This window comes from Leptonychotes weddellii, chromosome 14, assembly GCF_054177405.1.
Source record: "Leptonychotes weddellii isolate Sample4059 chromosome 14, ASM5417740v2, whole genome shotgun sequence".
In the NCBI taxonomy this organism is placed as follows: domain Eukaryota; kingdom Metazoa; phylum Chordata; class Mammalia; order Carnivora; family Phocidae; genus Leptonychotes; species Leptonychotes weddellii.
In genome coordinates, this window is record NC_138382.1 from 4,621,621 (window position 1) to 4,633,247 (window position 11,627).

Below are 11,627 nucleotides of genomic sequence, written 5' to 3' on the forward strand. Positions count from 1 at the left end.
ATGACTCGGCTTGTTTTATATCCATACTATCAATCATGCTCTTTGGCCTTACAGCAATAGACTCACTCCCTACTTTGTCATCAGTGGAGAATATAGTAAATTATCAAAATCAGAAAGCTCCCATTACTCCCATAAAGTGTAGTTAACAAGCAGGGGGAATGTACATGCAACATTCCCATCAATCAGCCCCCATGCTGAGGCATAACAGTAAATATCAATGGGAAAGAAAGAAAAAGAAGAAAGAAAGAAAGAAAGAAAGAAAGAAAGAAAGAAAGAAAGAAAGAAAGAAAGAAAGAAAGAAAGAAAGAAAGGATTTAAAATGGGCACACCTCCCAGGATCTTAGAAAGAAATGCAACATGCATTCAGGACTCAGAGAGGTTTAAAGGTTAAAACAGGTCAAGAAGAGTAAAAGTAATACCATTTCATAGATTTGAGCAATTACCTTAGGAAAAATCCATTACATAATACACCTGTTAGATGCTCAATAAGTAGTATGGAAATGGACTATCTTGTCTGGTAAAACACTATATAAATGTATTCTGGAAAGGGATTCAAGATGGCAGCAAAGGAAAATCCTGAACTCATCTCCTCCCATAGACATATTCAATTTATAGCTATGTATAGATCATTTCCCTGTGAAAAAGATCTGAAATCTGGATGACAACCAAAGGATAAAAGAACCTCATAGAGACAGGTAGGAGAGGCAGAGATGTGGTCTTCACAAAAAACTCAACCCCCAGAGCTCCAACACACAATAGGGAGAGGTCTCACCAGTCTGGTGCTTCTTCTGGAAGAGTGAGGGGTTGGTACAGTCCCACCCTTGGGATCTGCACCAGAGAGATGAGCTCCCCAAAGATGCCTGGCTTAGAAAAACAAGAGGGATGAGGGATCCAAAGTACTATAAGAAACTGAGATTGTCCTTCTAAAGAGCTCATGTTCGGTCTCACTCACCCTGGGATCCTGTCCAAAAGCACCAACTTTTAAAGTGCCTAGACAGTATGGCAAGAAAATTCATTTGTGCATCTGAGGGTATCTGCCCAAGGAGCAGGGGAGAGTCAGGGGTTTCTCTGGAGACAAAGGCTCTGGTAGACACCATTTGTGTGCTTTCCACCTATCCTGCTTGCACAGGTAGGCACACTAAGACACAGCACCTTCCTGCTGCCTCACTGAGAAGGGTGGGGGCAAGCAGTCACAGCACTGCCCACTGCCTTGCTGGGGCTAGAGAGAGCAGGTAGTAGCAGCAATTCTTCACTCCCTGGACAGGGGAGGCTAGTGTGAACAGTCAGGGCATTTTCCTGCCCCCAACCTGGGGCCTGGGACAGGGCATTCTCTTGCAGCATTGCTGAAATCCAGGAGTGCATGCAGTCAAGGCATTTTCCTGTTCTCTTTCTGAAGCCAGAGAGCATCCCTTGACCCCTACACATACCAGCTGCCCTGCTAAATTCAGTAGGCATGCTCAAATCACACTGGGGATGCCCCCTGTCTGCCTGGCTCTGGTGGCCAAGGGGGCTGGCATTCCTGAGCTCCAAGGAACTGTAACAAATGCAAAGACACTTCTTGGCAGGTCAATACCTCCAGGGCACTGCACAGACAGCAGTCTGAAACACAACCCCAGTCTTCCTGTGAAAAAGACCTATTTACTTACCTTGGAGCTTCAACCTGAGGGACAAGCTTCAGATCTCCCAGACATCTAGAGGCTACAGAAGCGCTCCCAGGGAATGTAAGCAGAGAGAAACCATCCTTATGCACTCCCTTGGCCTCACTACAGCTCTACCAAATCTCCCAGAAAAGAGCTTATACACTTATCTGGAGCCCTGATTTTTGAAACTGTCACCCAGGGACACCTCCAGATCTCCCAGTCTGGAGTCCAGCTGGGTTTACAATTGTCACCCCACAGGACTATATATATTTGCATACTTTAAAAGCTTCTGCCTGAGAGTCTGCCTTCCAATCAGCCCTAAAACTAAGTGTTAAACTAGATTCCTCTCCTTGGAACATTGACAGGTCTTGGCACACCCTCAACAATGGGGACATATCAAAAATAAACCAGACTGTTTAGACAATCACAAAGGTTAGGCATCAACCAAGAACTAGGACAAGGGTGAGCGAGAAAGTTCATCTCCTACACATGGCAACTTTTCAACACTAAAAGAAGTAGTTGTTTCGCCAAATATATAGAAACGCAGAAAGTTAAGCAAAATGAGGAAATAGAAATATGTTCCAAATAAGATAAGACAAAACTTCAGAAAAACCTTAATGATATGCAGATAAGTAATCTACATGTAATGAATTCAATTTGTTGGTCATAAAGATGCCCATGGAACTTGGGAGAAGAATGGATGAACACAGTGAGAATTTCACCAGAAACAGGAAGTATGAGAAAATACCAACCAGAAGTGACAGAGATGAACAATACAATAATTAAATTGAAAAGTACACTAAAGGGGTTCAACATTAGATTGGATGAAACAGAAGATAAGGTCTGTGAGGTGGAAGACAAAGCATTGAAATTCACTCAGACAGAGCAGCAAAAAGAAAAATGAATTTAGGATTAAAGATAACTTCAGAAACTTATGTGACAACATCAAGCAGAATAATGTTCAAATTAAAGAGGACTCTAAGGGAGAGGAGAAAGATGCAGAAAACGTATTTGAAGAAATAATGGCTGAAAACTTTCCTAACTTGGAGAAGAAAACACACATCCAGGTCTGGGAAGCAAAGGGAGTTTCAAAAAAAAAAAAAAAAACAAAACCTCAAAGAGACCAACACCAAGATACACTATAATTTGAATGTCAAAAGTTGAAGATAGAGAATATAAAAAGCAGCAAAAGAAAAGCAATTTATTATGTACAGGGAAATGTATCCATTAGGCTATCAGCAGATTTTTCAGCACAAATTTCGCAGGCCAGAAGAGAGTAGCATGACATATTCAAAGTGCAGAAAGAGGGGCACCTCGGTGGCACAATCAGTTAAGTGTCCGACTCTTGGTTACTGCTCAGGTCATGATCTCAGGGTTGTGAGCTCAAGTCCTGTGTTGGGTCCCGTGCTCAGCCTGCTTGGGTTTCTCTCTCTCTCTCATCTCCCCCCCGCCAAATAAATAAATCTTTAAAAAAAAAAGAGAAAGAAGAGAAAGAAATGCTGGCTGACTGCAACCTGCCTTTCTTTCCAAAGTACAAAAAGAAAAACTTCCAACCAAGAACACTCTACCCAGCAAGGTTATCATTCAGAATTAATAGGGAGATTAAGAATTTTCCAAATAAGCAACTAAAGGAGTTGATTACCACTAAACTGGCCTTATAAGAGATGTTTAAGGGACTTATTTAAACTAAAAAGAAATGGCATAATTAACAAGAAAATATATAAAAATAAAATCTTAATGGCAAAAGTAATAGTATATGTACAGCAAAGGTAGTGGATAAATCACTTATAAAGCTAGTATGAGGATAAAAATAGTAAAATTAACTGAAACTACAATAATTAGTTAAAAGATTTATAAAACAGGGGCACCTGGTTAAGTATCTGCCTTCAGCTCAGGTCATGATCCCAGAGTCCTGGGATCGAGCTGTGCATTGATTCCTGCTCAGCGGGAAGCCTGCTTCTCCCTCTCGCACTCCCCTTGCTTGTGTTCCCTCTCTCACTGTCTCTCTGTCAAAAAATAAATAAAATCTTTAAAAAAAAGGATTTATAAAATAAAAGGTCAATGTGACATCAAAAACATTAAACATGTGGGGAAAGAAATAAAAACACAGCATTTTGAAATATGTTCACATTTAAGTTACTGGCAACATGAAACAGACTGTTACAAACATACGGGGCTATATGTGACCCTCATGGTAACCACAGGGGGAAAAAAAAAAACTTGTGGTAAATATATAAAATAAAATGAGAGGGGAATCCAAACATAACACTAAAGAAAGGTATCACACCACAAGGGAAGAGAGAAAAAGAAAAAGAAAAAAGGAACAGAGAAGCAACTACAAAAAAGAGCCAGGAAGAAAACAAAGTGGCAATAGGACATACCTATCCATAATTACCTAATGTAAATGGACTAAATTCTCCAACCAAAAGATATGGAGTGGTGGGATGGATAAAAACAAAGCCTCTTTCTATCCACTGCCTATAAAAGACTCACCGCAGAAACAAGGACACACTCAGACTAAATGTGAAAGGACAGACAAAGATGTGCCATAGAAACAAAAAGAAAGTTGGTGTAGTCGCACTCTCATCAGAAAAAAGAGACTTCAAAACAAAGACCGTAACAGAACACAAAGAAGAGCATTACGTAATGATAAAAGGGGCAATCCAGCAAGAAGGTATAACACTTACAAAAATATATTGACCCACCTTAGAAGCACCAAAATATATAAAGTAAATATTTACAGACCTAAAGAGGGAAATGGACAACAATAAATAATAGTATAGGATTTCAACACCCCATTTACATCAATGGATAGGTCATCCACACAGAAAATCAATAAGAAAACATCGGCCTTAAATGACCCATATATATTGGGGTGAATGGATAAAGATGTCACACACACTCACACACTAGAATACTATTCAGCCATAAAAAAATAATGAAATCTTGACCGTTGTGATAACACGGATAACCTTGAGAATAATGTGTTAAATAAAATGAGAAAGACAAATACCACATGTTTTCACTTATATGTGGAATCGAAAAAACAAAACAAAACTCAGATTCATGGATACAGAGAAGAGATCGGTGTCTGCTAAGGGAAGGAACTTGGAGGCCTGGGAAGGTGGAGGGATGGAGCTGCAGGGAGTGGGGGGAGGGGCTGTGGTCCAGCTTGCTTCTCTTCTGTCGCCTCCCTCTTTTGTGACAAAACTATAGCCTGGGTTTTGTGTCCGCAAGTACACGCCCAGTGCTCAGTTGCCTGAGGGCAGCAGTGCGATCTGGCACTAACGCTTTTCAGAGGAAAGAGATGGAGAATTATCTCTTAACTCAGAACTTCATTATGAATGATTGGCTGAGCTCCAGTCACACTTCCTGGGCAATTAAAACCATCCTTGCCTTCCTGTGTGGACTGGGGCTCTTCTTCCTATTACTCTCCTACTTCCAGACTAATCCATCCTTACCACCATGCAAGAAACACAGAAACATCAGGAAGGTAAGGAACCTTTGACCCAGACCCAGCAGAGTATGATTCTATCTTCTATTACTATTTCCATTTTTCTGAATTAATGGAGAGATGGGAAAGAATAGAACATGTATTCTCAGGAAAGAATAGAACACCATCCATCCAGGGATAAGCCAGACTAGGCAGGGATTAGAGGGGCACAAGGATTTCTACCCAAATATCTCAGGCCAGGAGTCCAGGTGTGGTGGAGGGCTCCAGGACAATGTCCCAAACACAGTGACCAGTGGCCGAGGACCGGCAGTTAAGCCGGTCTCTAGCAGAGGTCAGGCCCCTAGGCACTGGTTCACCACCCACCTTCCCGGGGCAGGTGTCTCAGGTGAATCGAGGGCAGTACTGAGCCCAGGAGGCCCCGAGCAGCAGCTGGAGTGGGGCTCTGGCCTCGGGAAGTGGGGTCCTACGTGAAGGAGCTCAGATGCGCCCACAGGTCTGGGAATATGTGTGTTTCTTGAGCAGAGGAACAGTGACAAAGAAATTTCTCACATAGAAAATCCTTCTGTACATTCTTCAAAGAAGGAAAACTGAAAACATTTTTATCCATCTTGAAAAGGAAATGAGTAAAACGAAAGAAAACCACAGCCCCCCCCCTTAGTTAAATGTAGGAGGTCCCATTGTTCATGAGCAGTGAACATCTGCTGCTGGGGGTGGGGTCCCAGCCTCCCCGTGTTCTCTCATCTCAGCATCAGGAGGAGCCACGGAGAAGGAACAACAGAAGTAAGAAGAGAAGGCGGACTCTAAAAAGTGAGCATCTGCCACTCAGCGCTGCGCACCCCAGTTACACCGACCCCCCCTGCTCTGAGGGCCCAGCCCCACCGTCTCCAAGACACCAGGGCCTGAGCCCATCCCTCAGGAAACAGAGCCCTGGGAGGGGGAGGGGCTCCTAGGAGCGGGGAGGGGCTCCTGGAGGGGAGGGGCTCCTGGGAGGGAGAGCGGAACCCTGACGCTTCCCAGATTCTGGGCCACAATGAAGCCCCGAGGGGTTGGAAACAGGTGTCGCCCAGCAGGGGCCCCAGGGCCTGGGCTGGGAGATGGGACCTCCAGCTTCAACTGTGGACAAGTTGCCCAGCTTTGCTCAGATTTCTCTGTGAGGCGACCCGGTCACTGCTCCCCCAACAAGGTCATGAATGGGGAAGCGATCCCCATCATGAGCCTTGCTATCACTGTGCGGGCACGTGGCCTTGGACACTGATGTTTGGGGCTCCTGAGTCTAATCCTCCAAAGGTCTCCCCTAAAGGGACATTGTACTCAGCCTCCTATAAGACCCCTGGGCCCCCGCCTTCAGCTGTGACGCAGTCTTCTGTTTCCAGCTTGCAGAGATTGCCTGCAAGAACTGGAAGAGGTTCATAGCCTGGCTTCCCTTCTGCAAAGGTAAAGAACCTTCCCCCTTCTCTCCAGGGTGCTCCTCCCAGAGTCTATGGTGCGAGCCCAGGGCTGCAGTCACCCTGGGGCTGTTCTGGGGGTCTGGGAGGAGCCACAGGGACAGTGTGGCTAAAGCCCTGGGATGAGGGACCGCAGGAGCATTGTGAAGTGGGTGTGGAGGCGTGGAGGGCTGTGGGGCCCACCCTTCTGGCCCCCCCTGCTCCTGGCTTCGGCTCACACCTCCTGTCTCCCACAGCCACCTGGAGAGGTTCTCTGACCAGAGGCGCTTTCAGCTCTTACAGCAAGCAGCCCCTGGGCAGGTGCACAGAGGAGTGCCTGCTGGAGCCCATCAGCCATGCAGGGAGCCTATGGAAGATGCTCCCACCATGGCCCCATCACCTTCCCCCGCTCCTCTGATGGGACGCCCTCCACCTCTGGCCTCCACCCGGCCAGCAGAACTTCAAAAAGACCAAACTAACTTAAAGGAAATCCCACTTTCTGACACAGTCAGAAAGAGCTTACTCCCAGGTAATTCCTATTTGGCATCTCTCATTCCAACCATCTCAGGCCTTGGCCATGCAAGCTACCCCATTTTATCCTTTTCCTGGTGGTGGGAATGTACCAAGTCCTTGTTCTTGCCTAGCTCATTACAGCACAAGTGCCAGCAAGAACATGTGTCCTGCCATGCACCAGAGACCTCGCTCTGGGGTGGCCTTACAAACAGGCATATAGAGACTCATAACCCCTCATTTGTCAATCCAGATGTCCAGAAGCTGCTTGAGATATTAATCACTAAAAGGGTAGAACTGAAGATTTGCAAAGAGAAAGAAAAAGGTGGGTCAGTTGTCAAACAGTGGTACCCAGATGACCACGTGGGCTCTTTGGGGACTATGTGGAAGTTGCTGGGTGCTGAGCAGAACACCACTACCCCGCAATCCTTCTGGAACATGAAAGACAAACCAGAGCCGCTGGCCGGTCCTCAGCTGTTCTCATTCCCCAAGGTCTTGGAAGACCACTTGCAACAGAAATGCAGCCAGCTCTTCTGGGGTCTCCCCTCTCTGCACAGTGAGTCCCTGGTGGCCACTGCCTTGGTCTCTACTCACTCTTCTCAACTACAGGTTCCCTCTGTTTTATTCAATGGAATCTCTAAGTGCTTGCCAGTTCTAATTCAGGATCAAATATCTTCACAGTTTTCCCACGCCCCACCCTTGCTCCACCTTGGGATCCAACCCCAACCCTCGATGCTAACCTTGTCCCGGTCCCAGGCCCACCTTCCCCCTTCTGTCCCAATCAGACCACCTTCTCTCCCATCCCAGAGGAGGACCGGTGGGGTATCTTGCCCTACATCCCAAAAAAAGACACGATTCTTCATCCCAACTCAAATTCAACATGTGGAACAGCCCTTGTTGCCGAAGCAACAAGAAAGGGGGAAGACTTTACCCGCTATGGTGAAAAGGTCTCCAAAATCCTTTAGCCAAGTCCCTCCCAAGCTTCCAGAGGACAACCAGGCCTCCCACGCCCACAGGTCAGTTTCCACTTTTCACGGGGACTTTATCATCTTTAATATCCAGAAGCAACACCTTCAAAGGAGGCTCAGCAGGGATAAACAGCAAGGTAGCCTGCCCCACAGGATTCAACTATCTCTGGAACTGATGTGGCCTCAGGATGAATTCCCACAGGTGAGTCAGGCACAGGGAGAGCAGGGGCTCTCAAGGCCCTTTGTGTTTAAAGGCAAAAGCAGCCAGGTTACACAGAGGACCAGGTCCAGGTACCCTAGAAGTTCCCATAGGAAGGGTCAAGCAAGATTCCAACTAGAGAAGAACTTTAGTAAGGGTCTACGGCGATGTCTGAAGAGGACGCCAAGAGATCTCTCCAGGGTCTCAGCCAGGTACCCAGTGAAGGTTCTAGGAACCAACTCTGAGAAGGAGTTAGTAAGACCCTTGATAAGCACCTTGAAGAGTGACCCAGGGAAATACTTTGCAGGAGGCCCAGATAAGAAACATCTAGAAAAAATCTTAAAGGTTCATTTGCTCAGGAAATTGGGACAGATCAATCAGGGTTTGATCCCTGTGAGTGTGCGTCGATCCTGGTTTGTGGCCAACCATGCTTTGCCCAAGTTTCACCCTCATACAGAAATCAGAAATCTAGCACCCTTGAAGGATCGGAAACCCTACGTAAACACCTCCCATGAGCTGTTCTTCCTTAGTCCTCATATTCAGCAGAAGCTGGAAGCACACATCATAAGGTTTCGGGTGAGGCATAGGTGGGACCTACCTGTCCAAGCCTCTAAGCCCATAGATCTGGAGCTATGTGAAGCTCAACCCTTGCCCTATTCCCAGTCCCCCTTTCCCTGCTCAGCCCCCTTTGTATCTGGGGCCCACTCGAAAGCCAAGTTCTACAGGTTCTTGGGAAAACCTCCTCAGCCTCATTCAGGAGGGGAGGGGATAACAGAAGAGACTCTTCCTACTCCCCTGCCTTTTCCCTCACCTGCATGGGAGGAAATCCAACAGGGCCTGGGAGGGACCTCACCTGATGATGGCCATGAGTCTTCGGAGACCTCTTTATCAGGACAGAAGGGCAGATCACCTTCTCAGACCTCCACACTCAGCCTCATAAACAGAACCCTGCAGAGCAAGACTGTTATGGGGGCCAAGAAAGACAACCTGGATCCAAGCCAAAGTTTAGCAATGGCCAGGAATGAGCTAAAGGAGGAGAGTGGGGGTCATGCCTCACCAAACAAGGTAGCAATACTAGAGATGAACTTCAGGTCCCAATCTCCAAGGGCTGAAGGGTCCATGGAGGCGATGGAGGCTGAGAAGGCCCCTGCTTGGAAAGTCATCTTAAGACCCAGTGTGCTGGCCAATAACCAAACCATTTATGTGGATCTGAGGAGATCAGGATCTCCAAGCACTAGTAAAAGTCCCTCACCACCTACAGCCCAAGATCCAAAGGAGCCAAGCCTTAAAACAAAGGCTAGTAAGTTTGAGCTCCAAGAGAAGGTAGAGTCAGGGAACCAGCCTCAAGGCCATACCACTGGTGTGCTTCTTCAAGATTCTCCCAGTGACATCCTCCTTCCAGACTTTGCCTCTGGCGTGCCTGTCCAGGACTGTGACACCAATGTGCTCCTGAAAGACCTTCACACTAATGCTGTCCTTGCTGAAGACATCTTGACCACTCACAAGTCACCCTGTTCCCAGAGGGAACATGACAATGGAGACACACCAGCTTCCCCGGTGCCACATGACCTTAACCCCTGCAGTGAGGGGCATCAGGAGCCCAGTGTACCAAAAGTTGAGGAACCATGTGAGAGCCAGAGGGAGAGGGACTCCAATAATGAGAGAGAGGACCAGAAGAGTCCCAAACCAGAAAAGCATGAAGAAGAGTCTGCAGAACCATTGGGAATCAGGGCTTCCCAAGCTAGTGGGACAGGACACCCTCCCAAGGTCAGAGGAACAGGAGAGAGCCTTGGGAGCAAATACCTCCAGCTCGTGCCAGAAAAGGGACAGATTTTTCCAGAAAGCCACTTTAGAAAAAGGATGAGGAACTTTCTGCAGTACCTTAATCTCAATAAAAAAAGCAAAGGACTGGAAGGTCCCCTTCAAAAAGGCAAGCCCGCAGAAGCCCTTGCCCAGGTACCAGCCAGAAGCAGAGCAGCTACAGACGGCAAGGCTGTTGAAGCTCAGACGATTGTGACAGCTGTGGGACAAGTCCTGGTGAAGAAATTGGGATTTCACCAAGGAATTCATGCCTCAGAGATAAATCAGCGCAAGGAATTGCAGGCCCCAGTACGTGGGCATTCCTGTTGCCACAGGGTTCTCTCCTCCCCGAACCAGAGGAGAGTGGTGAGAGAGAGAGCCTCCAGTCAGCAAGCCACCCCCAAGGGCCATAGCTGCCCTAAGAAGAGTGAGTGGACCAAAGAGAGGAACAGCAGGCGGGAAGTCCTACCCAGGGACCTGGGGTCCCCAGGCAGACCCAGCCAGCACAGGCCGATGGTGGCAGGTGTCTCAGGTCGTGTTCAGCATTATCCAACATGCAGTTTTCGAAAATGTGTTTCATCCCATCAGGCAGAGTGTGCTTCTCACACCTTTCCTGATAGCAAAGTTTTCCTTCAAGAAAAAATTGAGTACATGCAAAGAAAGCCTATTGTTTCTCATGTTAGCACATCCTTTGTGTGCTAATGGCTTCTTCATACCACAGTTTTTATTGTTTCCCCAAAATAAATGTTTCTTTCTCATGAGAGATGCTGGCCTCTGTCTGTGCCCTGCTCGGGGGAAGGGAAGGATCAAGGTCTGCTCTCCCCGAGTGCTTGCTTTGGCTTCCAGAAGGCATGGGGCCTTGGAGGGAGGGGGACCGTGTGGTGCACCCCCACCCCCTCCCTCACACGCCTTCGGTTTCCGTGACAAGATGAACAAGACCAAGGCCAGGATCTGGCTCCGCCCATTCTCTCCTGCTTTCTCTCTACCTTGAACTTGTGTGGCTGTAGGGAGGGTCTGCAGAGGCAGAAATCCCCCTCGGGCTCCGGGACCTGTGGAAGACCGAGTCCTATGTCAGAGTGGGGCGCGGGGTTTGGAGGCGCAAGGTTGGCCCTCAGTGCAGAGGTGGGAGAAATCCTGCTCCCCATCTCCTGGGGGAGTAGGGCACAGCTACCCCAGGAACCCTTCTCTCCCCGATGAAGCTGGGTTGACATCACCCGGGAGCCCCTCTTAGCTCAGTGTCACCCCCCTCCCCGTTTTCATGCTCTGGAGCAGCAAGGGAGGAGCTCACGGCTCTGAGGGCGTGCAGGTGGGGAGCACAGAGGCCACTGTGGACCAGTCTGCCCTGCACCAGACGAGTGAAGGGCCCTGCTCACCAGCAACCCCTTCCCCTTCTGGGGGATGGAGCAGGGGTGTGGCTGGGAGGCAGGGGGACACTGCACCTAGGGTGGGACTCCAGGAAGGAGGCAGAGTGACATGGTGTGCCCATACCTGGTGTGACGACCGAGGGCCCGTGGTGTCCCACTGTCACCTACAGGCCCAGTGGAGACAAGTTAGAGGCCCCGTGGCCGCAGGGCCTCCACCCCACTCCAGTTGCCGGGCCCAGGTGGAAAGAAGCCCCCTGAGGCTCCCACA

General features: G+C 48.2%; 1 protein-coding gene across 1 annotated transcript; it reads left to right on the forward strand.

Annotated features, from left to right (window-relative positions):
- The first annotated feature begins 6,110 nt into the window (after positions 1–6,110).
- Positions 6,111–11,578, forward strand: LOC102750461 (spermatogenesis-associated protein 31E1-like). The gene has a single exon (XM_081804057.1). The coding sequence runs from the start codon at positions 6,888–6,890 to the stop codon at positions 10,695–10,697; it is 3,810 nt and encodes a 1,269-aa protein (XP_081660183.1). The 5' UTR covers positions 6,111–6,887; the 3' UTR covers positions 10,698–11,578.
- The last annotated feature ends 49 nt before the right edge of the window (positions 11,579–11,627 follow it).